This window comes from Capra hircus, chromosome 29 (assembly GCF_001704415.2).
Source record: "Capra hircus breed San Clemente chromosome 29, ASM170441v1, whole genome shotgun sequence".
Classification (NCBI taxonomy): domain Eukaryota; kingdom Metazoa; phylum Chordata; class Mammalia; order Artiodactyla; family Bovidae; genus Capra; species Capra hircus.
The window spans coordinates 25,484,931-25,512,333 of NC_030836.1; the positions used below are offsets into that span (position 1 = coordinate 25,484,931).

Below are 27,403 nucleotides of genomic sequence, written 5' to 3' on the forward strand. Positions count from 1 at the left end.
CTGCAGCCCACCAGGCTCCTCCGTCCATGGGATTTTCCAGGCAAGAGTACTGGAGCGGGGTGCCATCGCCTTCTCCGACATCAGTGCTGGTGCTCCTTTAATGATAAGGCTCCCTTCCCAGGCGTCAGAGCCAGGCTGACTTGCTGTATACATGCTCATCTACCTTCTTTAAAACTTTGAAGGAATATACCCTGTGATGGCTCAGGTTCATTGTTCTGACATGATATAAAAACCATGGTGCTAAAAACCATGTTTCTTTGGAATAGTTCCTCAGAGCTACCTGAGAGACTGTCTCCTTGGCTATCATCCTCAGTTCAGTTCAGTTCAGTCGCTCAGTTGTGTCCGACTCTTTGCGACCCCATGAATTGCAGCACACCAGGCCTCCCTGTCCATCACTAACTCCCAGAGTTCACTCAGACTCACGTCCATCGAGTTGGTGATGCCATCCAGCCATCTCATCCTCTGTCGTCCCCTTCTCCTCCTGCCCCCAATCCCTCCTAGCATCAGAGTCTTTTCCAATGAGTCAACTCTTAGAATGAGGTGGCCAAAGTACTGGAGTTTCAGCTTTAGCATCATTGCTTCCAAAGAACACCCAGGACTGATCTCCTTTAGAGTGGACTGGTTGGATCTCCTTGCAGTCCAAGGGACTCTCAAGAGTCTTCTCCAACACCACAGTTCAAAAGCATCAATTCTTCAAATAAAAATTCTTTTCTAGTCCCATTATTCAGTTCAGTTTAGTTCAGTTGCTCAGTTGTGTCTGACTCTTTGCAACCCTGTGAACTGCAGCATGCCAGGCCTCCCTGGCTACCACCAACTCCCAGAGCTTGCTCAAACTCATGTCCATCGAGTTGGTGATGCCATCCAACCATCTCATCCTCTATCGTCCCCTTCTCCTCCTGCCTTCAATCTTTCCTAGCATCAGGGTCTTTTCCAATGAGTCAGTTCTTCCCATCAGGTGGCCAAAGTATTGGATTTTCAGCCTCAGCATCAGTCCTTCCAATGAATATTCAGGACTGATTTCCTTTAGGATGGACTAGTTGGATTTCTTTGCTGTCCAAGGGACTCTCAAGAGTCTTCTCATTCCCATTATAGAGTGTTGCTTATTTCTGTTAACAACAATGAAATTTGGCGGGAGGAGAACACAATACATCCCATAACAGCCAGGTACTAATCTACAGTCCTTAAAAGAATTATTTTACAACAATCCTATCATTATTACTTTACTATCATAGATTAAACTGAGGTACAGAGAGAGGTTAAGCACTTGTCTCATATAATACCTAGGAATCAACAAAACTGGCCCTTGAACCCTGATATCCATCACCATCAGCTTATGGAGTGCTAAACAAGTTGGAGCTGGCCCAGCAAATGTTAGAGGTCACATACCAGGCAGATGGGATTAGAATACCAGGGGCCTGCAACAGAAGACAGCTTGGTTCTTCTAACAAAATGAAAGAATCTATCTGATGACCTTAAAGATGAGGGTGCAGGTAAATCATAGCAGTCCTTTCAAGTCATGGTAGGATTAAGATTTTGTTCTTTATCCTAAAAACAATGGGAAACCATTGAAGGATGACTCTGCCTACTGGATAGAGAACCACTAGGAGAAAATTTTAAAATCTATGTTTTAACTTTTAATGGATGAGGAATCTGACATGTTATTTTTTTCAATATATTGATATTACACACAAGCTTCCCTATAACCCACAATCCCATGAGGGTGAAATACTTGTAGAGTTGGTCTTCTGCAAGTGAACTATTTAAAACAGATTGATATGTATTTGAAAGGAAATATGACAAAGGTCAGTATAGTCAAAGGTATGGTTTTTCCAATAGTCATGTACAGACGTGACAGCTGGACCATAAAGAAGGATGAGCACTGAAGAATTGATTAGTGGTACTGGAGACAACTCGAGAGTCCCTTGGACTGCAAGATCAAACCAGTCAATCCAAAAGGAAATCAACCGTGAATAGTCATTGGAAGGAATGATGGTGAAGTTCCAATACTTTGGCGACCTGATGTGAAGAGCCGACTCATTGGAAAGGACCTTGATGCTGGCAAAGATTAAGAGCATGAGGAAAAATGGGTGGGGGAAGGACAGAGGATGAGATGGTTGGATGGCATCAGCAACTTGATGGATGTGAGTTTGAACAAGCTCCGGGAGTTGGTGGTGGCCAGGGAGGCATGGCATGCTGCAGTCCATGGGGTTGCAAAGAGTTGGACACGACTGAGCGACTGAACAACAAGATGGCATAGGCTACCGTGGGCTATGCTGGACTTCCCAGATGGAATAAAAACGTTTCGAACTACAGTTCTGCCACTGGACAAAGATTTAATCTCGGTCTGTTGTTTGGGCAAACATAAACAGGGAAATGTAGTCAGGGCCACACCTCAGCCTTAAAACTTAGATTGGAAGAGAAGACTGAGAGGCTTTGCCTAATACTTTTAAACAGCCTTATTGAGATGATTTTTTTTAAAGATTGATGGCTATTCTGAGTCTTCATTGCTGCCCACCGGCTTTCAATAGTTGCAGTGAGCAGGGGTTAGTCTTCCTTGCAGGTTCGCAGGTTTCTCATTGCTTGCTGTGGAACACAGTTTATAGAGCACAGGCTCAGTTGCTCAGTGGCCTGTGGGATCTTCCTAGACCAGGGCTCCAACCCGTCCCCTGCACTGGCAGTCAGATTTTTAACGAATATACAACCACGAGAGATAATTTTGGAGAAGGCAATGGCACCCCACTCCAGTACTCTTGCCTGGAAAATCCCATGGACGGAGCCTGGTGGGCTGCAGTCCATGGGGTCGCTAAGAGTTGGACAGGACTGAGCGACTTCACTTTCACTTTTCACTTTCATGCATTGGAGAAGGCAATGGCAACCCACTCCAGTGTTCTTGTCTGGAGAATCCCAGGGACGGCAGAGCTTGGTGGGCTGCCGTCTATGGGGTGGCACAGGGTCGGTCACGACTGAAGTGACTTAGCAGCAGCAGAGATAATTTACCCTATTGAGATAATTTACACATTGTAAAACTGACTTAAGAGTACTATGATTAGTAAAAATGTAGCCCAGCCATCAGTATAACCAGTCTTGGACCAATTTCATCACACTGGAAGATCCCTACTGCTTGGCTGCGGTGGATTCCCGCCTATTCTTAGCCACAGCCTATCTGCCTAATTAGTGTACTTTACACTAATTAGAAATGACGTTAGAGACCCCAAATAACCCTTAAGAGGAAGCCAGGACTGGACTCCCAACAAATGTGAAATTGGGGCATATATGTACATTTTGATCAGTGCACCAAATATATCCAGGCTGGGTCTGTGAGAAATTTCTCCATTCAGCCACTACACAAAGCACAGTTGGCTGCCCTACGTGGGGCTTATAATAGAAAATGAAGCAAAAGCAGTAAGCGGGCGCCTCTGTACATCACACGCCGCATCTGTGTAGGAGGTGAGCACACACCCTATGCCAGGATGCGAAGAATCAAGCGTTCCCAGGACAGGGGACCAGTCGGTGTCGTTCGCATCTGCGCAGCCTGGCGAGTGCCTACAAACGCCTAACTGTAACCCCCTGCTCGAGACCTGTCGGTTCTGCTGTTGAGGTACCGCCGTCTCGGACCTGAGCGTCCAACCGTGACACTCAGAGAGTAACGCCTCACCGCCCTCGCTCTAGCGAACGAGAGCGCACACGGAGCACGAACACAGGCCTTGCGCCAGCGCCTCCAGGGAAGCGGCTTTCCGTCGGCCACGCCCCCCAGTTTACAGGTTGAGTCTCCTTGGTCCGGGTAGGACTTAGTCCCGCCCCTTCGAGCCGACGCCAGCAGCCACGTACCACGTTTCTACGTGTCTCGAGCCTGAAAGCGGAAGTTACGCCAAAGACTCGCGAGGGAAGCGGCGGGCCTGAAAGGATACTGGCCTCTGGAGGAAAGTGGGCGGGCAGACGGCATTGGAAAGCGCCGGAAGTGGTCGTGCAGAGGAGGGGTGGGAGAGAGGTTGGCCAGATAGATCATTAGGGTGTTGCTGGTCGCCTCGGTAAGGCGCGCTTTCCCTCCTCTCCGAGAGGCTGGCCCAGTCCTCCTCCTCGACCAGAATGGACTTTAGGGAAATTCTCCTGATAGCTTCCAAAGCGCAGGGTGTCAACAACGTGCCGGTAAGTATCAGCCGGGGCGCGACTGTAGGAGATCCTGGTCTTCAAGTTCCGAGTGTGTGGTCCTTGGAACTTCAGGAATCAGCACATCCGCTCCAGGAGAAGAAAGATCTGGACGCCGTATTTTTTTTTTTTTTTTTTAACTTTTGGACATGTACTTCTGGGTACAGGGGGGTGAAGTTACTGGGGGCTTGAGATAAGCAAGCGGGAGCGTGCTGACGAGCAGATTTGGTTTGTTTCGGCTTAGTTACCCCTACAACTTGAACTTTGCGTTTAGGGTATTTTAGAGTTGCGTGAAAGTTGGTGAGTAGAGCCGTGCCTGGCACGTAGTGGAATCTAATGCTCGTAGTTTCTAGCTTCGGCATAAACTTCAACCCAGAGATTGGGGAGTTCAGGAATATTAGGGGCTTGGCCTGATAGTTTTTGAGCTGATTTTCCGCTGATCTTTGGGTTAAACGTTTTGTGATTTCCCGAACAAGTTTTTTGACTTGTGTTCCCCATCCACTCAGCCAACCAGGTGATTGAATTATCACCTCCCTAGGAAGGGAGTGTGAGTGGATTCCACGAAATTTTGGCCAACAGAATGAGAGAAATAGTTTGAGCTTCCGTTTACCTGTGGTCTTCCAGATTTGTTGTTTGAAATCTAGGTCCCATTTACCCTATGAGGTTTGCTAATTCGCTGAGCTGTGTAAGACTTTAGTAATGGGTAGTGGTGGTGAGGGCCTGGTTTGCGAGGGTGTAGCTGTTTTGCATAAACTAATCATTTCAGGATCCTCAGATGGTACCACAGCCCCAGCTGTAAACCGATGAATTGCATTGTGATACCTGCGGTTTGAGCGACGAGGTGTGGAGCTCAAACGGCGCTCTTTTTAAGTCAGTTCAACTAGATCTTATTGAGCTCTCATGATGTGTTCTGCATTTCTTAGATTTTTGTATACTTGCAATATTTTTTTTCCTCTCCTGTGCTCATTCTTTTACTCATTTGAGGATACTGATGTAAAAATAACTGGTAAATAAAACCGACATTGATCAGTTTATTATATGTATTCACATCCCATCTCAAATACTCTGAATGATCTTGAAGTTATGAAACCTTGAAAGACAGAATTATTTTCTGCCTCTGTAAATTTCCTAGGCAAGTCAATATTGGATCTAGTAACATTTATCTTTGCATAATTGGGTCCATATTTCTTTCTACATCCTCCTCAATTTCAGTGGAGATCAAAGAAAAATAATACCCTGAGGCCCAGGACTATCCTGTGAAAGAACCAGTACCAAGTTAGTTGTTTCTTACTCTAAAAACCAAATTGCTGACAGAGAAGTACATATTTCTAGAGTGGGAAATTTCAAATTATGTCTGTATTTCGGAATATATACATTATTGATCTATGATTGGAATAACAAAGATTGGAAGCAAAAGGAAAATGGGTAAATTGGTGAGGTCATTTAAAATTTAATAGATGATTATAGGCATATACTTCATGAAAGTATGTTTTTCCCTCCCACTCATCCCAAAAGCTAGTAAGCCTGGAGGTTTCATTTAGTTATCAGCACTATAATCCTTATCTTTTTACTTCAGATGAAAGTAAAACACAAAAGAAATTATTGAGGAATACAGCAAGATTGTATTAAATTTCATCCATGATCTTAAGTCATCTGATTATTTTAAGTTATTTTCTTTATCAGCTCCAAGTGAAACCTTTTAGCTCACACTATGAGTTCTGAAATCTAACATTTTGCACAGTGGGAGAGTACTACAAAGCAAGTATCCTTATAAACCAACATCCAAGTCAAACAGCGTTACAGTATACACACACCACACACACACAGACACAGACACACACACCACGCAGACACACCCTGCTTCACAAATACTGAGTTATCCATCCTTCTCTAGGGCTTGGTTTGTATTTCTCTTTTAGCCATCTTTGTCCCCACCTTCCATTTGGATCGTATCATAGTTGACTTTCAATTTCAGTCATCAAGTTCCTTTGTCACAACTTTGTTACAGAAAGGAAATAAACGCGTTTATTAGACTAAAATCCAAAGGAGGCTAAAATCTGAAACACCTGTACAGCCACTTTGAACCCTTTATTTAAAGAAATGTCTACTATATCTGACTTGAAAAGCAGTGAACAGTTCCCATTTGGGACAGCTTTCGTTCATATTGTTTCTTTTTAAGAGAAATAGTTATCTGTAAAAGATTTTGGTTAAAACCAAAGGAGGATTGCATCATGCCTTTTCCCAGTGGAAAACTGAATACAAAAAAAACCCACAGCTGATCAAGGTGATGTAACCAGTCACTGTTATTAGCTTTGTTTATATATAAAGGGGAAACGATATTTTTGGTAACTTTACCCTTAATATTTTTCTCACTGAGCTCCTCTAGCAAAAGCAAGTTTCAAGTAACTATAATTGATGCCTTGTGGTGCACAAAGCAAGATACATGGTTTTTCTCACAGTCAGACTGAAAACTGTCCCGGGCAAGATACTGTAACTGTGGTGTGACCCTCAAATCAAAAAGTAAAGAGGAAGCCTTCATATGGTATTAGACATATAAGGATTTAGGGGTCTATGGACCCTTGAGGTGAACAGTAAAATGAGTCAGTTTTCCATATACATATATACGCTCTTTTTTAGATTATTTTCCCATATAGGTCATTACAGAGTACTGAGTAGAGTTCCCTCTGCTATATATGCATGCTTAGTCACTTTCATGCTCGACTTTTTGTGACCCCATGGACTGTAGCCTTCCAGGCTCCTCTTTTCATGAGGTTCTCCAGACAACAATACTGGAGTGGGTTGCTATTCCCTTCTCCAGGGGATATTCCTGACCTATAGATTGAACCTGGGTCTCCTGCATTGCAGGTGGATTTTCCACATTTATCATATATTTGTCTTTCTCTGTCTTGACTTCACTCAGTATGATAATCTCTAGGTCCATCCATGTTACTGCAAATGGCATTATTTCATTCTTTCTATGGCTAAGTAATATTCCATTGTATCCAATCCTCCTTTATCCACTTCTCTGTCAGTGGATACTTAGGTTGCTTCCATATATCTTGGCTGTTGTAAATAGTCCTGCAGTGAACACTGGGTGCATGTATCTTTTTTTTGCATGTTATCTTTTGAATAATGGTTTTCTCTGGATGTATGCCCAAGTGTGGGATTGCTGGATCATATGGTAGGTAGTTCTATATTTAGTTTTTTAAGGAACCTCCGTACTGTTCTCCATAATGCTTGTACCAATTTACTTTCTTATCAGCAGTGTAACAGGGTTCCCCTTTCTCCATACCCTCTCCACTGTTTATTGTTTATAGATTTTTTGATTATGGCCATTCTGCCTGCTATGAGGTGATACCTGATTGTAGTTTTGATTTGCATTTCTCTAATAATTAGTGCTGTTGAGCATCTTTTCATGTGCTTTTTGTCCATCTGTAATATTGCCCCACAGAGATTCTGTTCTCTTTCCCATCCCTACCTAGGCAATCTCTTTATGAATAGTAAGGATAATAACAACAGCAATTAGCATTTATAATGCTTACTTTGTGCCAGGCACTGTTCTAAGCACTTTCTATATATTAATTAGTTTAATTATCATAGTAACCATATAAGGAAGGTTGTTTTACAGATAAGGAAACTGAGGTTCAGGGAGACGAAGAAACGTTTCCAAAGTCACACAGCTAATAAGTGGCAGGGCTAGTAATGGCAGAGCAGAGAATCTAGTCCAGGCAAAGTGGCTCCAGAGTTTTCTTAATCATGACCCTGTGTTGAATGAGGAGAGTCTATTGGAAATGGGGTGATGAGGAAGGTTGTCATATATGAAGCCTGAATCCATCTAGTTCCCTACCCCCAACTCCATCCTAATAGAGCCTTAGGCAGTAACCCCGTTGGTTTTTTGATGACACTTCTCTCTGTACAGTAAAATCTGATGGGAGAGAAATTTAAAGGCTAAACTAACAGCGTTTGAAAACTGGTGAATAGAGATTTACAGGCTGTTTGGGAGAGTGCCAGCATGGTTAACAGAAATGGGGTCTGAGATTGGGGGAAGGTTCTGTGATGGACTTGTTTGGAGTAATGGCGTTGTCTAGGAAGCAGATGGAAGTTAAGGAGGGACATGTAGAATGAAGTTAGAGCTAGAGATGAAAGTGTTGGGATTAAGTTAGAAGTGAGGCACATTGTAATAGGAAAACTTTTGCCCCAGAGTCAGGAGATCTAGATTCTAATTCAGTCTTTGCTACAAATGGTATGAGTGATAGCCAGTAAATATACAGTTGTCCTTTGGGGGCCATTTCTAACATGAAGTTGAACTAGAGACTCTGAGGTGTCTATCTGATACTATACTTTATAATCAAGTATAGTTTTATAAACAGTAATACTAAAATTTATATTTGACCTCTTAGCAGTCTTGAATAGCATGCTTTTTGGTGCTTTTATTTTCACCCTCTTAGCGTAGGCAAGCCTAATGCACATCAGTGGTTTTCCAGGCTTGCATTCGTTCCTTGACTACGTATTGAGAGGATTGTAGAAGTTGTATAGTCATTAAAGTTAAGGGTATATCCTTTGAATATTTCCAACTCTGATTTCTAACCAATGATAAATCTCTATACAAAATCATCAGAATATTTATTTTCTACATTTACAACGATATATTATCTCTCGAGTAAAGAAGAACTTTCAAGAAGGAATTGCTGTTGATTCCTATATGTTAATAACATATTTGGTGAACATGTATTTCCACACTGAAAACTCTTGATTTTCTTAGTCAGACTGTGACAGTATGGTTTCAGTGCAAGGAACACATATGTTTAAAGTGACTTAATGTTTTCTAGGTCTCTTGGCTTCAGAATTACAAATCTTGGCAAAATCTCTGATACTGCATTTAGAGGGCATAAGCTTCACTGTTGTGGATCATTCACTGGGGCCCAGCAGAATGACTGAGTTGGCCTGCAGTGTAATAAAATGGATATACTTAGGATAAAAGAAACTCTTGTCCAGCTGCTTTTCATGAAGCTCAAACAATGAAACAGCCTGGTGCCTTGAATCAGATTCAGAATTGATGGGTACATCTTGATGTGTTGCCGCTAGAGCTAAATGTGACCATCTGATGTGGGAGAAAGTGCCAAATAGTTCTCCTGCCGTATTAAATGGCATACAGTGTAATCCCAGCCTGAAGCTTTCTTTTAAAAACATGGTTCTCTGCTGGGCGCCCCATGAGGAGGAAGAAAACTGTCCAGTAAAATGTTCTACTATAGTAAATCTGCTAATACCAGGGTCTGACTGCAACCCCTGTTTCAAAAGTCTAGCCAGCTCAATGTTAAGAAGGTTTATAGTGATAGACCCAAGAGAAAGGAAAGCATTTGTTCACAGAAAACTTTGTATACATATGTTCACAGAGCCTTATTCATAATAGCCAAAAAGCAGAAACAATCTACATATCCATTAACTGATGATTAGATAAATGTGGTATAATCCATAAAATGAAATATTCATCCAGAAAAGGTGTGAAGTACTGACATATGTTACAGCATGAACCTTTAAAACATTAAATGAAAGTGGTAAGATATTAATACAAAAGACCACTGCAGCAGTTAGGGTTCTCCAGAAAGACAGAACCAGTAGGATATATTTTAGGAAATTGGCTCACATAATTGTGGGGACTGGCAAGTCTGAAATTTGTAGGACAGGCTGGAAACTCAGGCTGGAGTTAATACTGTAGTCCGTCAGGAATGGGAAGTGAATAAGGATTGCCATCTATAAAACCTGAATCCGTCTCGCTGCTGCGGCTGCTGCTGCTGCTGCTGCTGCTAAGTCGCTTCAGTTGTGTCCGACTCTGTGCGACCCCATAGACGGCAGCCCACCAGGCTCCCCCGTCCCTGGGATTCTCCAGGCAAGAACACTGGAGTGGGTTGCCATTTCCTTCTCCAATGCATGAAAGTGAAAAGTGAAAGTGAAGTCAGTCAGTCGTGTCTGACTCTTCGCGACCCCATGGACTGCAGCCTACCAGGCTCCTCTGTCCATGGAATTTTCCAGGCAAGAGTACTGGAGTGAGGTGCCATTGCCTTCTCCGTCCATCTCTCTACTCCAGCCTAATAAAGCCTTGGGTAGTAACTTATATTTTGTGATGACACTTCTCAGTGTCCAGTAAAGTCTGATGGGTTAGAGTTTCTCATAGAAATTCTGGAGCAGATAGAGAAAAAACAGTTTTTTGAATTGGAATATCTTAGATACTTTGAATAATCACTTACCTATATGAACAGGGAGGCCTGGCGTGCTGCGATTCATGGGGTCGCGAAGAGTCGGACACGACTGAACAACTGAACTGATACAGTATCTATGGCTTCTAGACTTTATTTTATGATGCATTATCAATCACTATGTGTGTACACTGGATGCATGATTTCATTTATATGAAGTGTTCAGAACTGGCAAATCCACAGAAGCAGAAAGAAGATTAATGGCTGCCAGGGCCATAGTGAGGGGAATGGGGAATGACTGCTGAAGGGTAAGGGATTTCTTTTGGGGAAGGTGAAAATGCTCTGGAAATAGATAGTGGTGATGGTTGTACAACTCTGGGAATATACTAGTACACACTAAATGGGTGGATTTTATGGTTTGTGAATTGTATCTCATTGAAAATGTTTTAAAAAAGATCGCTGTCTCTGGAGGCCTAGCCTCCCCCTTTTTTTCCTGCCCCAAATGTCTACATTTTGATCTAAATTTTGCCTAAGAGAATATTTTAATATTCTCCTGGTATCTGCCTTTGAGTGCATCAAGCTACAGAGGATGTAAGAAACTATTAATTATGACTCAGCTCAAGTCAGTAAATAAGATCAAGCCTCATCAAGTAGGACCTTGTCCTACTTAAATTGTTTCCCAGTAGACCCACAAAATAAGACATTTTATAGATTTATTGAATTCCTTCTCCATCGTAGGGACAGGACAAGGACAGCAAAATTGTTGAGTTCAATGTGAGCCCAGCTTAGTAAGTGTCCGTAAGGATTGGAGGTCTTTTTTTAAACAAAGCTGAATTTGAAATTGGCATGTGAATTGATGAAAATAGATGTATACTTGGAAGAAAGCTAAGTGAGTCTTTGGGATTCTCTTCTGAGTGAATCCAAGTTCCTGAACCCCCTCCCTTGCTGCTTTCTTGCGTTCCACCTTTCCGGGGTTTATGTTCCTCAGTTGGTGTTTCCCAAAGTGCGGTACACATAGCTCTGGCTGTCACCATGATTTTAGGTGACTCATAAATACTTTTTATTCTTATAGATGCATATTTTAAATTATATTTTGATAGAATTTGGGAAAACAGAACTAGCCTTTCAGGCCTGTCATTTCATGAGTATTATTGCTTGAGGTAAAGGTGCAGTAATAAGTCATGGTGTTCAATCTACATATTTTCTTAAAATTAGTCAATAATAATACAGTTGGCATACTAAAAGGGCAAAATCATGACAGTGATATGGGAGTGGCTGAAGCTTACTAAACACAGTATTAAACTATATCCCATTGGCACTATTTTTCTCTTTTGGTGTCTCTAGTCAAAAATACATAACCCACTACCTACCTATTTAAGTGCCAGGTTAGGAAGAAAGATATCGACCCTGAAATCAAATTAGGAAGTGCTCATTTGCTGTTGCAATACCTAGATAACAAGCTAATCCTATTTTAAATAATTAACATTAAGATTGGTATTTTGGGGTAGGGGGACCCCTATATTAAGCTTCGATTTGGCAGGTGAATCTGGGCTATATAGTTGGCAGGGAGAGAAATATTTGGAGTTTGGCAGCACAAATGCACCCTTCTCATATATCTACCTGATGTGAGTGCGTGCCTCTGCTTATGAGTTTGTGTCTTATGCAACTTGAATCATCTTCACAGTAGCCCTTCTGTTAAGAAAATGTGTGTTTTCTATGAGTAAGGCCGATGTTTGAGGTTCTTGTAACCACGACAGATTTTATGTCTATATAATTAGGTAAGCAGTATTCTCTTTCTCCTACCTTCCTTTCCCTCTCCTTTTCTCCTTTAAACCTTGGGCCCCCATCCAATATGGAAAGGGCCTGCAACTAAATTTACAAAGATAGGGACTTGTTAAAGAATTTCACTGGCAGCCAAGGCGACTGGGAAAGGAATCTGGATGCTCTCTTGGGATTTCTCTGTGTGAGGGACGTGTCAGGTCTCAGCATTGCCATCACGCAGGATTTTCAGGTTGGATTAGGGCCTGCTTTCTTGGCCAGCTGCTTCATGAGTAGACTAACTTAGCTGGAACTTCCAGCCTGTTTCAAGATGCCTTCTGTTTGGCAGCTGTATAGTAAGCAGGAGTCCTTTGGCTTTCCTCCAGGAATTTGATACACATTTTTTTGCTTCCTTAGTAGCTCAATTTGTTCTTATAGGTTAAGGTTTCTTTTTAAACCAGCACAACAGCAAGGTTGAGTGGATAAGAATGTCATCTGCCTAAGATGAAAGAAGGGCATTAAAAAATTCTTATTTCCTAGCCTGTAAGTTTAATGTGAAATGGTCCTAGAGATTAATCATCCTGGTCTGATTTATTAGCTCTGTTTAATTATACTTCTCTAATGATAGTTATAAAATGAAAATATTTTTCCTTTTATGGTTTAAATTAGCATTATTCTAGTTTTAGTCATTTCCCAGTGCAATTGCATAAAAATCAAAGGCCAGAGAAATACCATCTGTTCCAAGATGATGTTAGTACCTTTTGGGTGATCTGGAAACTTGTCTGAAAGGATTTGTGTGGAGAATTAATATTTAATGAACATAGAGCTGCACTTAGAGGTTACAGAGACTTGGACCCTTCTTGAGGCTTCAGTTTCTTTGAAATGCCTTTTAGCTATGGTTTGCCATCTCCTTTGCCCGAGATCACAGTAGGATCTCGATATTTAATATTGTAGGCAAGATAACCAGTGTAGCAGCTGAAAACCATGAGTTGGGTACTCAGGAGGAAAACAGTTGTGATAGGTTTTTCTACCGTAGACTTGGAAAGTTCTGAAAAAGGATACTCTTTTAAATCAGAATTCTAGAACAGTCTGTTTTAGTGGTGATTTTTTTCAATTCCCCCAGTCCAGGTACCTTTTTGGGAAAATAGCTTGAAAATGATGTTTCTGTGAGTTGTTCATTTATGTATTGTTGAAGATGTTTGAAGAGACTCTATACCTGGAAACAGGCATATATAATCATTTTTAGCCTGAAATTTTATAGCTGAGCTTTCATGAGGGTTATGTGGTCTTTTAATTACTCAGAATAGGTTTTTTAGTCAACATTTAGACCTCTCTATTGCTTCAGAGTTAATTGTGTGTAACTTTTACTCTGTTTTATTTTCAGAAAAGATACAGTTTGGCAGTGGGACCTCCCAAAAAAGACCCAAAAGTTAAGGGTGTCCAGTCAGCAGCTGTCCAGGCTTTTCTCAGAAGGAAAGAAGAGGAGCTCAGACGAAAAGGTATGAATCTATAGCCTTATTCTCAGTTCTAAAGTCTTCTGTCTTCACAACTGGCTTGTAACTAACCATGGGATGCTTGTAATATCGTAAGCGGCTAATGGATTTGTTGTGTATGTGTCTGAGTCAGCTGTACTTGTAGTATTACATATGTTCTTATGTTGGTCATTTGTATAGATATTATCTTTTATTTCCTCCTAAATTAAAAGCCTTTTGAGAATAGTGACCATATCTTCTAATTGATCATATTAGCAACTCCAGTAAGAATTCCATTCTTTTACCTTGGTTCTTTCTTTTTTCTTTGTACTTTTAATTGATGTGTAGTTGATTTACAATGTTGTATCAATCTCTGCTGTACAGCAAAGTGACTCAGTTATATTATACACATATAGACATTTAAAAAATATTCCTTTCCACTATTGTTGTTTTTTGTTTGTTTATTTTTGTGGGTTTTTTCCTTTTTCTTTTTTTTGCTTGTACTGTACAGCCTGCGGGATCTTAGTTTCCCAACCAGGAATTAAACTTGGGACCACAGCAGTGAAAGTGCTGAGCCCTAACCACCAGACCACAGGAAACTCCCTCTTAAACTTAGTTTTGAATCTGTTTCTACCTACTTTGTATTTTAATTTTTTAAAATATAGAGAGTACTATCTAAAAGATTAAAATAGGGATAGTTTTTGAAAACCATTAAACTCAAGCAGTAGTTTTACTTCATGCAAATGACAAGGAAACTGATTCAGTAAGTCTGAGTATCCATTGATTCATAATTAACAACTATTACGTGGGTACTAGTATTCTCTTAACTTGGTATATTTATTTAATATGAACTGTTTTCTGTATTTAAAGCTAAAAGCCAAGACCGTCTCTTGCTTAGTCATATAGAAAAACCCATATGTGATCCAGTCATTGTGTAAAGATGACTCATTGATACTTGTTTGAATGACTTCCTCATTTGATTCTTAGAAGTTTTCAAATTTCTTCAAACTGTAGCTTGAATGTTGCTTGGTTTCGGCCACCTACTGATTTCAGATAAACGTACAGTTTTATCCGGACCTTGGAATACTGTGTTGTTTTGTCTTTTTCAGCCTTAGAAGAGAAGAGGAGAAAAGAAGAGCTAGTGAAAAAGCGAATTGAGCTAAAACATGACAAGAAAGCAAGAGCTATGGCCAAAAGGACAAAGGATAATTTCCACGGTTACAATGGGATTCCTGTTGAGGAAAAGTCAAAGAAGAGGCAGGCAATGCAAAGTCACACTAGCCAGGGAGCAGACCAAGAGTACGAGATGGAAGAAGAGGATGAATTCTTAGAATACAATCAAGCAGAGTCAGAGCAGGAGTACGAGGAAGAACAAGAACCTCCCAAAGTTGAAAGCAAACCAAAGGTCCCCCTTAAAAGTGCCCCACCAGTCATGAACTTCAGTGATCTACTCAGGCTGGCTGAGAAGAAGCAGTACGAGCCGGTGGAGATAAAGGTCGTGAAGAAGACGGAAGAGCGGCCTATGACTGCAGAAGAACTTAGGGAGCGAGAATTCCTTGAACGAAAGCGGAGGAAAAGGACACCTGAGACAGATGCAAGACTGCCGCCAACCAGAAGAGCATCCTCTCAGAAAGAAGGTGTGGGCACAAAGCTTAGCAGAGGCTCTGGAGACACGCATCCTCCTTGCAAGGGTACTGTCCTTCCTCATCCTGAGAAGAAACCCAGACCCAGCCCAGCTGATGAGAAACGCCTGCATTTGTCTTCGTCCAAATCCGTGCCAGGGGAGAGGACCAAAGTAGCCCCTGGCAGTTGCTCCCAACCCTCGCTTCATGAGGGCCGTGATAGACCTGTTTTTAATGGGGCTGGAAAGCCCCACCCCAGCACCTATTCACCAAGTGTCCCAAAGACTTCTGCTAAAGGGCCTCAGAAATCTGCTACCGAGCACAAAGCCAAAAAATCTCCTCCCCATCCTAGCCATTCCAGGCCTGGACCCATGGCCACCCCACACAATAAGGCCAAGAGTCCAGGTGTCAGGCCGCCAGGCAGCAGCTCCAGCTCAGCCCCTGGGCGGCCTAGCACGGGGACTGCCCGGCCCACGGTTAGTTCTGGCCCCGTGCCCAAGCGCCAGAATGGCAGCTCCAACTCAGGACCCGAGCGATCAGTCAGTGGGAACAGGAAGCCAGCCAGTGACTTCAGTCCCCCAGGACGGACAGTCAGTGGTACAAGTGGCCTTGGTCGACCTGCAAGCGGCTCAGGCGGCCCTGGGCGACCTGTCAGTGGCTCCAGTGGTTCTGGGCGACCCGTGGGCAGCTCTGGGGGCCCTGGGCGGCCTGTAAGCAGTCCACATGACCTCCGACGACCAGTGAGTGGCTCAGGCCCCCCTGGGCGGTCCAGCAGTGGCCCCGGCCGGTCAGTCAGTGGCCCAGCTCCAGCTGGACGACCTGTCAGCAGCTCAGGCCCCGGTAGACCAGTGAGCAGCTTGGGACCTGGGCGAACAGTTAATACCTCAGGTCCCCCTCTGAAGCCCAAATGCACTGTTGTCTCAGAAACAATTTCTTCCAAGAATATAATCAGCCGGCCCAGCAATGGACAGATGAATGGAATGAAGCCATCCTTATCTGGCTACAGATCTGCCCATGGTAAGATTTCCCCTTATCCTAAAAGTATTTATTTGTCACTAGGAAATTGGGAAGAATGCTTTGTTTTATAGAACCAAAGATGCTGTGAGCTCTTCTATGTGCTTTTCAGTGTATTCTTGTGTTGATAGAATCATGATGTTTTGTCTGCCCTGTGCCAGAGAGTTCCTTTAATAACTATGGCTTGGAAAAGTCTTTAGAAAGAGACTTATCTGGGGCCCTGTTTGTTCACCTCTGTAATGTCTCCAAGTGCAATAAGCTTAGCTATGGAATTTATATGATAGGATAAGTGTATATTGTATATGCCTTTTGTGGTTTGATAGGATAAGCATATATTGTATATGCCTTTTGTGGTTCAATGAATGAATTCATCTTTACCTCTTCATGAAGACTGTAAGTGCCTCTCTTCAGGGACTGGAGTGCATTTATAAGCTTGAAGCCTTTTGGTGCATAACTGATTCCATCAAATATTGTTGAGCACCCATGATACGCCAGGAATGATTTTGGACTGTCCCTGTGTTTCTGTTCCTCATCGTGGCCCTAGCTACCAGTCCTTTAGGGATCTACTGTCCCAAGGTATGGGATCATTGTTGGCACCTATTAACTGCTAGATCGTCGTTTCTACATGGTAGTAAGGATTTGATGAAGCACGTGTTAGACACCATGGAGAATATAAAAAGAAACAAAAGATGGTATTCCATGTGTTAAACTTCCTACTTTTGTCAAAACATTGGTTCTCAACCAAGGACAGTTTTGATCCCCGGTGAACATTTGACAACATCTGGAGACATTTTTGATTGACACAAGTGGGGATGGGATGCTACTGCCATCTAGTTGATGGAGGCCATGGATGCTGTCACCCTTCATTGTACAGGACAGCTTCCTCATAACCAACAAACAGCTGACCCAAAACGTCAAAGCGCTGAAGTTAAGGAATTCTGAGCTAAGGAGACGAGCCATGCATATTAAAAACAGCTGCAGAACAGCAAAGAGAGTGCCTGTAGTCAAGGGCTAGGAAGCAGCTGTTCCCAGATACTAGTCTGTTGATCAGTGCCTGGCTTTTGCAAAATGACAAAAATAAGGTTGGTGTGGCAAGTTTTTCCTTTTAGTCAGACTTGCTCAGTTCGAACAATGATCCATTTCTGAGAATCTTTCATACTTCACTGGACTTTTAAAAACTGTAATGGAATTATGATCATAAATAGACTGTTACCTTTGGTGTCTTTTTTTGGCAAGATTAAAATTTGTGTTCCTTCAGCGATTTGTAACTTTTTTTTCTTTTTAAGAAATTTTTCTAGTCTTTTAAATCCAAAATAATAGAAACTACTAAGCTAGAAAAATGTAACAGTTCTGGTAAGCCTTGGGACAGACAGAAGTTGTATTCCTTGTTGAGTACCATGAAGCAACAGAGAGGACTGGAGTAGTGAATTCAGCTGGCTGGGGGCCAGCCTGCTGGCTCTGGTTTTTGAGGCTGCCATCTTAGTAAGTTCTTAGTATCTCAGCTTGCATAGGACTTTGTTGGGACTATTAAATTTTACTACTCTTATAAATAATGGCCTTTTTATTCTTAGGTCCTCAAAGGCTTCCCTTTCCTAGTGGTTACAAAAGGCAGCGAGAATATGAAGAGGAGGAAGATGATGAAGAAGAAGAATATGACTCTGAAATGGAAGACTTTATTGAAGATGAAGGAGAACCTCAGGAAGAAATATCCAAGCACATTCGAGAAATCTTTGGCTATGACCGAAAAAAGTAAGGATAAAGAAGATTTATATATATATTTATATATAAATATATATGTGTGTATATATAGACTTTTATTTTGAATAATCCATTCTATGGGGGAAAAATAAACATTAATAGTAGAGGCATTGAATACAATTCTTAATTAGGAATCCTTCAATGATTAGATTTACTTTTTTGGCACTCGGTATTTAAGAATTATTGCAAAATTATGTAGTTACTTGTATAAGGGCCTATTTAACTATTGTCCTTATAAGATGTATATTTGATAAGAGTGAAGCAGCTTGGTATAGTAGAAATGGATTGGCTTTGAAATCAGAAAACCATCCACAGAGCTATGTTGAAAGTCTGATCTGACACCTGCTTTTCTTTGGTGTAAAAGCTCTGCAGAAGTGTGGTGCCTGAGCAGCACCATGGAACCAACAGCACTGACATCACTTGGGAACTTGTTAGAAATGCAGGCTTGCAAGGCCCCAGCTTAGATCTAAATCCAGACTAGCTTTATAAGGTCCCCCACTGGTTCACAGCAGCCTTAAAGATTGAGAAGCACTGATGGAGAGGAAAAATCAGGGTTTAAAGTTCATAGCTTACTAGCTGGATAAACTTGAGTCAGTTATTTTTCTGATGACATTTGGGAGGATTAAATGAGGTGACATACAGTTGACCCGCAACAGTGTGAGGGTTGGGGAAAATCCACGTGTAATTTAGAGTCAGCCCTCTGTATGTATGATTCCTCTGTATACACATTCCTCCCTCTCTGCGGTTCCATGTGTATAGATGCAACCAATTATGGTGCCCTACTGTAGCATGAAAAAGAAATCTTTGTTTAAGAGGACCCATGTAGTTCACCCCCATGTTGTTCGAGGGCCAACTGTATGTGTGAATTAGTCAGCACTTGTTTTCTCCTCTGATGTCACAGATATGAGAAATTAGAAGGGCTCATATAATTTACTTCAGAAACTCCCCTTTACCCAACCTCTGACCACCCTACTCCCTGCAAACAAGGAAGAGTAATCCTAAATGTATGTTTGATTTAGTTATAAAGATGTTGGTTTTAAAAACAAGAAGATGTAATTCTTTTAGGAAGTTGGGTTATTTTTTCCTAACAACTTCGATTTTTTCTTACCAGATACAAAGATGAAAGCGATTATGCCTTACGTTACATGGAGAGTAGTTGGAAGGAGCAGCAGAAAGAAGAAGCGAAGAGGTACGTAAGCACAAGCTATACATGCGTGGAAATTCCTAAAAAATTCCTGTTCCCTGCTTCAGATGCATCCTTGGGAGCTCGGGCTTTGGGCCACTCAGTTTAAATTCCAGTCCTGCTCACTTGCTGTGGGCTTCAGACAAATTAGCCTTTAAAATCTGTTTTCCCATTTGTAAGCTGGGAATGTACTGTTTTTCCTCACTGCGGTTTTGTGAGGATCCAGATCACGCGTGCATGTTGCATAGTGCAGCACCTCACCCATGTAGGCACACAGTAAATGCTAGAGCTCCCCAGATCCCGCTGTTGCGTGTTGTTATTTTCCTTTTCCCATCCTTAATTCCCTGTCCACATGAGATGCATCTCAGTCTTGCTGACCTGTACTGCCACTGACCTCAAGGACCTGATGAGGGATATTATATTCCTGATGTTGGATTCCTGTTTGGCTATCAAACAAATAATCATTTCTTGTGTAGGGGTAACAAGTGATTACTTCGTTTATAGTGTTAAGTTGGTGAAATAATTCACCTCATTTTCAACTCAAATATTAAACCTCTCTCTCCCTCTTGCCCTCTGTCCTCTAACTAGATAAAATAGCAAACTAGAGTGTTGGGAAGAGACAAGAATACAATCTGACTTATTACATAAATGTTCCTTGTTCTTTATTTTTTAAAGCTGATGAGATGATTTATATTTATTAGTGTAATGGGAATATTCAGGTGTTTTCTGTTGAGTTGTATGTAAGGTCTTTTTTCCACTATAACTTGAGGCAGTGGCTCCTGGTAAAAAAAAAATTCCTGCTTAGTCTTGTTTTCACTGGTAAAGCCTTGAGGCCTTGTGCATCAGCGCATTCCATGTAAGCTCCCAGTTGAAGTTTCAGTCTTGCTTTTTAAAGAACGTGATAATTTCATGTATATTGACAAATACCTGCTTTTTTCCCTGACAGCTTAAGATTAGGTATGCAAGAAGATTTAGAGGAAATGAGACGTGAAGAAGAAGAAATGAGACGTCGAAAGGCCAAAAAGCTGAAGAAGCGTTAGCTGCTGCTTTTATTTTTGTGAACTTCTGAAGACTGCTGCAAGGAAGTCCTGCCTTCAGACTGAAGAAGCCCCTTATCATTTTAGAATTCTAGTTGGGTACTCAAGGAGAAGGAATGCATACTGTCATCTATCTGCAGGCTGTCGTTAGAGCATAAAGTATTTTCACATACTTTGCAGGGTGAAATCGTAATGCAGATGACATAATGCCCAGTGAGTGCTCTTAGAAGCTAACTATTCACAGGAGCCAGCCTTGATCCTCATGAGCTATGCACTCTCATGTGGGGCCACTCACAATTCAGCCAATCTTGTATTATTCCTTTGCTACTCTAAAAAGGAAAATAAAGGACTGCTCTTTACTTCCATAATTCTGCTGATGCGTGAGTACAGCGCTGCCTGGCTCCCAGTCAAATTTGTCTTTTGATGAGGAACCTGGCCCTTCCAGGAATGCTGCCAGCAATAAAGTGACCAGTCCTAATCTCTGTTTGGATTGAGAACTTGAAAATGTAGAGTAGGTGTTATAATTACATGGATGTCATTTCTGTGACTTTGAAAGTAAAAAGTAGAATAAATTGTATTCTGCATTATTCATGGATTGGATGCTGAGCATTCTTATTCACTAACTTAGGTGATTAGAATTAACAGAATTTTCCAAGTTAAAATACAAGTTATGCCGTTTTTAAGAACATTCTCTTCCAGATTTTACTTTCAGATTTACTGTTTTGTTGGTGTAAAATAGACAAGGTCACTGTGCTGTTTGATTTTTATCTAAAAATTTCATTTTTATATTGAAAAAATACTTATTTTATTCAAACATTAGATTTGGAAGAGTAATAGTTTCAGACGTAAGGAAGTGACATGTGAGGCTCCCTTCCGCCTCATTCCACTCCCCATTGTAAGGATATTTTGGAATTCAAGGTGCCCTTTACCTTTTTGTGTTAATGACTCTATTTTTATCTTAAATTCTTTAGTGATTAATGGTAAAAAACCAAAAACTAAATTCATGTTTATCAAGGCCACCACTTTCTCATTTTGCCCATGTTGCACTTTTATTTCAAACTATGCACTGTGAAGAGATTTTATCCCAGGTAGAAGAGGATGTTCCCTGTTACTGTGCTTACTAGGCTGTGGAACATCTTCATTCTTACCTTTCTTCAAGTCGTATCTGTAGACTTGTTATATCTCTTAAGCCTCAAGTCTAAGCAATTCCAATCAGGCTGACCTAGGTTCTGGCTGGAGCAAAGCCAAGTCTCAAGGAAGGTCAGCTATAGAAAATGAGGTGTGATGATGCCAGAGAGCATGTGTCCCTGACTCTTGGGTAGAGGACTGGGGACAGTGGGACGTAAGCTTGTAGAAAATTCTATAATGAACCTTGTGGCTGTCCTAAGCCATCCGTCAGTGGGGATCAGGAAGTAGGAGAGGTTATCCTACAAGAAGATTGACTCTTCAAAAGATCTGAAAGTTGTTTTTGTGTATTCTTTTTTATCTATAGAGCTTGCTTTTTCTCTACAATGGGGTGTTATAGATAACCACTATTAATGATCACATATAACTGTTAAAACACTGGTGGCAGAAAAGCCTGTAGACTGCCTCTCACCTATCTCAAATACTTTTAATGATTCAAGAGTAGTGTGATATTCCATGTAATAAACAGGTTTGGAACATTATTTTCTTTGCTGTCCCTTATGTGATTTTTTTTTCCGCTTCACAAGTTTGCTTGAATATATATACATTTTAATATTCAGACTCTGAAATATGTAATCACAATCAAGTGCTTGTCATAGCTGAAAGATTTCTGGTGGCTTAAAGCTTACTAGCACTTTACTCAATGATATTGTGCAGTTACTTGTATAGAAAGGCACCATTATGCTAGCTAAAGTTTACAGAACTTGGTAGAAAAGATCCTTATGTGTGATCACTAGGGTTGCATTCTGCTATGAGACAGACGTTGATTTCGGTTTTCTTCAACATCAACATTATAAAAGAGCACTTCTGTATGTAGTTCATGAGAAAAAAAAAGGTTCTGAATCTTTTAATCTTGGCCTTGTTCCAAATCCTGTCTTCCACTTTGTTCTGTAACTCCTGACCACTCAAACAGCTCACAAATCTTTAAAGAAACTGGAATAGGCTGTTATTTTATCAAGGTTTACAAATTAAGTGCTTGATTTTTAATGTATCTATCTCCTCTTTTGATTTTCAGATTTTATTAATATTTGAAGATGTGCCTTTTATTGGGTAATGTTAAGTCATGAATGTAGTAATGTTATTTCACTATTGTAATAATGTTACATGATCATGGATGCAGCATTCTCAAACATGATGTGAAGGGAAAGTAGTTTTCATAAAACTCAATAGAGCTCTGATTGCACAGTCCCACTTGCTTTAGATGTTGCTATGTTAAAGCAGGGGGCATTTTTTCTTTAAAAGCTACTTTCAGAACTTGTCTTTGTATTTTCTCTAAACTACAAATGCAATTATGTCCATTTGGAGGCCAGGGTACCACATGTCACAGGCAGCCTTACATGTGTGCCGTGAGAAGGTTCAAAGACTGTTATCAAGAAAGTCTATGGGAACTCAAAATTTCATTTTTTAATGTAATCCCTAAGATCTTCTCCAAGAAATAAATTACTGTTTTGTATTTTATAATTTAAAAGCAGCTATTAATACACTTCTGAGATATAACAGGAGACCAAAACATGTTTGGAAAGAGAATAAATATATAGAGACTGGTTGTTTTATTTTCAATGTGCTGAATATATTAGACTACTATTTATTTTGTGAGTGGATGTGATGAAATATTCAGGTGTTAGTGTATGATTAAGAGTGGGATATAGATTTCTTTGAAGTTATTAAATCCATGTCTTTTACATAATGGACAAATCAAGTTTAAAGAAACATTTACATAGCATAGCTTGTTTTCTGGTGCTGTTGACCTGCAAGAGAATCTACTTTTGCATATACAGATAAAAGTTTTGCAATTATGTATAAAAGAAATTGTAGGCATTAAAAATATTTTATTGATATTTTCACTGGTTTGCATTTATTTAACAAAACTCATATTCCTTATTTCATCACCCTGAATATTATTCCAGCTAGAAACTCCAGCAGACTCATCAGACTTAGAGATGGATTTACCTCCTTACACACACACACACCCCCACACCTCTGTTCCTTCTCCCTTACCCATTCTTGTCCGCTCAGTAACCTGCCACTGACACCTCTTCCCTCTCGCCCCACCAGCTTAGAGAACTATTCTGGTATCAGACATACAAGTTAGGAGAACAGTTTGGAGATACACTCAGGGAACAAGGGAAGAAGAACGGGGTATATAGCACCTCTTTTCAAGAAATTGAGCAGTTCCGACCCCTGTGATAAAAAGAGCCTGAGCTAAATGGGAAGATGAGTCCTTAGGAATATATGAGGCAAGTGGGTGCAGCCACGCAGCCAGAGTGTATGTACTCAGTGTAATGTGTTGACTCTAGGTCACACAAGTATAAAAGATAGGAGTATCCAGTCCTGCATATAAATTTTGAATTCATTTGTTCTATTAAAAAGGGTAAGCCATTCAGTGCATAGAGGCACTTAAAAATACTTTAGCAAACATACTATAGTCATTAACAAAATGCTGTCTATATAACCAAAAGATGTACTTCTCTTTTAGGGTCAGAAAGCTCAAACCACTTTTAGAGGGCTTATTAGGAATATCCTAGGGCTCAGACACCCAGATTAATAGCATGAGTCTTATACACAAGAGTGGGAACCTTTTCTGGGTCTCATGAACTCAAAACTGCATCCTGTTGAGGGCTGGGCAGTTAGCTTTTGTTTCTACCCATGCTGCCGGGCTCAGCAGCGATCACTGCTAAAAGAAAAGGCAACTGCTGGGCTATTCAGGTGAGGAAGACATTTGAACCAAGGTGGTCAAGATCTTGGAAAACCCAGTCTCTCTTGCTCAGCTCTTTTCCTTGGCATGCTCTTTTCATAGGCCTGGATCTTAATCTCTGCTACACAGAACTATGGGTTGGTAATGTATTTAAGCCTCCCAACTTCATTTTTGCCACTGTAAAAAGTCACTAAGAAGGTTACTACAAGGATTAAAATACCGAATAGTATCTAGCACCCAATGTTAAAATCCCCTTTCCCCATATGGTGTGAACTTTGGGTTCTTAATGACAGCTGTGAAAAGGCCACAGAGAAATAGCCCCACCCAGAGGACAGGCTTAAAGTTGCTGCAGTCTTTTTTCCACCCCTGCCTGGACCCTGGTCCTTGGACCCAGGAGAAAGGTATTATGTGGGAAACAGGTCTAAAGAGCTCTACAGAATTTCCTCAAGGGTACTGAATAGGGGACAAATTGAACTAAGGATCTTAGTCTTAATGCCAGTCTTATGGATTATTAAACAGGGGACCCAATCCCTCCCATTCCCCCAACTACCTCCCTGCTGTCAATCTCCCTGTTTCGAGCTAACAGAATACCAAGTCTTCATTCATCTTTAAGTGTGGTAACTTGTTACATAAAATATGACAAAATAGTGTGCAATTACTTTATATGTGACACCATCAGGAGCTGTACAGCTGGGTGGGAAAGCTTCAGAGCTGCATCACTTCACCAGGATCATCTTTGCTTATTTCCACTGGGGTCTAGGGGGAGAAAAGGAGGTCAGGTGGGTCTTGACTAGTGTTGGCTAGGGTGTGGGGCTGCGGGAACTGCCCTCCTTCCCAAGGGCAGGTAGGGGTAGTTGTGTCCCATTCTGCCTCACCTAATGCCTCCAAGCCCAGCTGCCACTGGGACTTAGCAGTGTGGGAGCACACAAGTGGTAGAGAAAAGACAAACACCCAGGGTCTAACAGAAGAGAGGAAAGACATCTGCCAACAGGGCAGTTTTACAACTCAGTGTTTATGTGACGAGGGACAGTTAAGCCTGGGTTGCTGATGTGGGCTAATTTAAGAAGGGAAATTGAAGGCAGAGCATATGAAGTGTTCCGTAAGAGAACAGGTCATGCCTGTCAGACAGCTTTGACTCTGGGCCTAATCTTCACCCTCAGTATCTCCAGTTTTTTGGTTTTGTTTTTGGAAAGACACTAAAGAACTTAAGAGTAAAGATTCAGGGAAAGATGTGTAAAAGATCACATGAGAGGCACAGGGAACTCGCTCAACTCTAAACAGATAGATACTGAATAACAATAGAAGTAGGTATGCTAGAGTAACTTTTTAAAATAAAGCGAGTGTTTTTAAAGTTGGATTTTGGTGCTTGGTTCATGTATCCCAGGGAATACATTTTCAAAGTAGGAAGAGAGAACAAAGCTGAAGGCACACTTACCCCTCCTGGGGGATATTTGTATCCCTTCCACATTGTTCCTGCAATGAGAAGCATCCATAAGACAACAATCATTGCAGGGCTTCTTAGCTGGTGGTGTGTGCAGAGCGAAACAGGTGGTTCTGGAAGGTGTGGTGTTCTATTCCGAGCCCTGGAAACTGGGCTGTCTTCATTCAAGACCAGATGGTGGATGGTCCAGCATGGTAGCTCCTGGCTGGGGAGCTTCGTGGTCTAGTTTGACCTGAAGTGGCTCGTCATGGCTATCTGGGGGGCAGAGCTCGGACACCAATTGTGACATCAACTCTTGTGACCTTGAGGACAAGTCAGAGTCAGAAAGTATGGGAGAGTTGACCAGGGTGTCAGGTGTTTTAGGGCTAAAAAACTCTGAGTAGGAGGGCCCTGTTCTTTGGTGACTGTGTGGTTAGGGTCTAGCTGGGATCTTATCTTTATTAACTCATCACCTGCCACAAGTTTGACTACCTGTTTTATGCAATCAGATGCACAAGGCATTGCTGTGAACAAAACAACACACTATGGATTAATGGGGAGGAGTCACTGGCTATGTACACTATAAGCAATTACTTAAATAACTTGAATAACTGTTGTTAGGCTACTCAAAGAATAAAAGTCTTGCATTTTGAGAAATGATACAGCTAAACCCTCATCATGCAGGGAAAGCCTCCTCTTGACTTTCCTGAGAAGGGAAGAGGAAAATGGGCTATTCTGCTTATTTCATAGCTGGAGAAACTAAAGCACACACAATTGGGGTTTGGTCAGGATCACACCGTGACAGCTGCTGCTGCTGCTAAGTCACTTCAGTCATGTCCGACTCTGTGCAACCCCATGGACGGCAGCCCACCAGGTTCCCCTGTTCCTGGGATTCTCCAGGCAAGAACACTGGAGTGGGTTGCCATTTCCTTCTCCAATGCATGAAAGTGAAGAGTGAAAGTGAAGTCGCTCAATCCTGTCCGACTCTTAGCGACCCCATGGACTGGAGCCCGCCAGGCTCCTCCATCCATGGGATTTTCCAGGCAAGAGTACTGGAGTGGGGTGCCATTGCCTTCTCCGTGGCAGTGGTTCAAGTTAAATAGGTGCCCAGTGACTCCACGTGCAACCCCACCCTGCACAGGTCTGACTGTTGGGCTGATACTTTCATAGAAATTCTGGAGCATATGGCAAAAAAAAAAGAACCCCATCATGCCCTGCTCCTAGGATATCTAGGGCTGGGACTTGCTTGATACCCATGCCTTCTGGAGAAGCTTCCCAGAAAACCTGCTCCTGTAATTGCATATTATATAATATTAAGACTCTTAAGAGTTAAGTTTCTTTAACAATGGGAACATCTTTGAAAAAACCAGTCTGAATGAAATGGGGTGGGATTCAAGAAACCCAGGAGATAGTTTGCTAAAAAGACACTGATACTAATGTTTCCTATAGACAGACTGGCCAAGTGGAATGAATGAGAGAGGTCTTAAGTCCAGAGATCTATGCTTCACCTTCACAAATGGGTTGGTGTGGCCCTAGGTAAGCAGGTAAGGTCATAGTCACAAGTAAGTCTGTTGACTAGTTCATTATTTGGCCTAGTTGTTAAATTAGCATTTACTACTTAAAGTTAGCATTTACTAACTTGTCAAGGTTTGCATTAAATGCTTCACATGAATTTCCAAGTGTAATTCTCACAAAAACAGAAAGATACTGGAATATCTCCATCATATGGATGAAGAAACTGAGGTTGAGAGAGATTAAACTTTCCTAAGGTCATATGGCCAGGAAGTTGCAAAGTTAGGACCTGAACTCAAATTTACATTAACTCAAGTTTCAGAATCTGCCAAAAGGGGCATTAAAAATGCTGGTGTAATTTATTATAGAGTCTGCATGGAAAAAATAATAGGTGGAACAGTCATTGA

The 27,403-nt window shown here is 41.4% G+C and overlaps 1 protein-coding gene and 1 long non-coding RNA gene across 2 annotated transcripts; one reads left to right on the forward strand and one right to left on the reverse strand.

Annotated features, from left to right (window-relative positions):
• On the forward strand, positions 3,886 to 23,207 carry SPTY2D1 (SPT2 chromatin protein domain containing 1). The gene is made up of 6 exons (XM_005699524.3): positions 3,886 to 4,146; positions 13,483 to 13,597; positions 14,680 to 16,209; positions 17,778 to 17,955; positions 19,076 to 19,153; positions 20,094 to 23,207. Exons 1-6 carry the CDS (start codon positions 4,087 to 4,089, stop codon positions 20,185 to 20,187), a joined length of 2,055 nt encoding a protein of 684 aa, XP_005699581.2. The 5' UTR covers positions 3,886 to 4,086; the 3' UTR covers positions 20,188 to 23,207.
• On the reverse strand, positions 24,713 to 26,342 carry LOC106503731. Its single transcript, XR_001297444.2, has 2 exons — positions 25,500 to 26,342; positions 24,713 to 24,820 (listed from the first exon to the last, which is right to left on the reverse strand). It is a non-coding gene; the product is annotated as an uncharacterized LOC106503731 (long non-coding RNA).

Excerpts from the sequence above, each read along its gene's own strand:
- SPTY2D1 (XM_005699524.3), top strand. The coding sequence starts at position 4,087 with ATGGACTTTAGGGAAATTCTCCTGATAGCTTCCAAAGCGCAGGGTGTC. Across the intron at positions 4,147-13,482 it reads AGGGTGTCAACAACGTGCCG|AAAAGATACAGTTTGGCAGT; the intron begins GTAAGTATCAGC and ends TTTTATTTTCAG. Across the intron at positions 17,956-19,075 it reads TTTGGCTATGACCGAAAAAA|ATACAAAGATGAAAGCGATT; the intron begins GTAAGGATAAAG and ends TTTTCTTACCAG.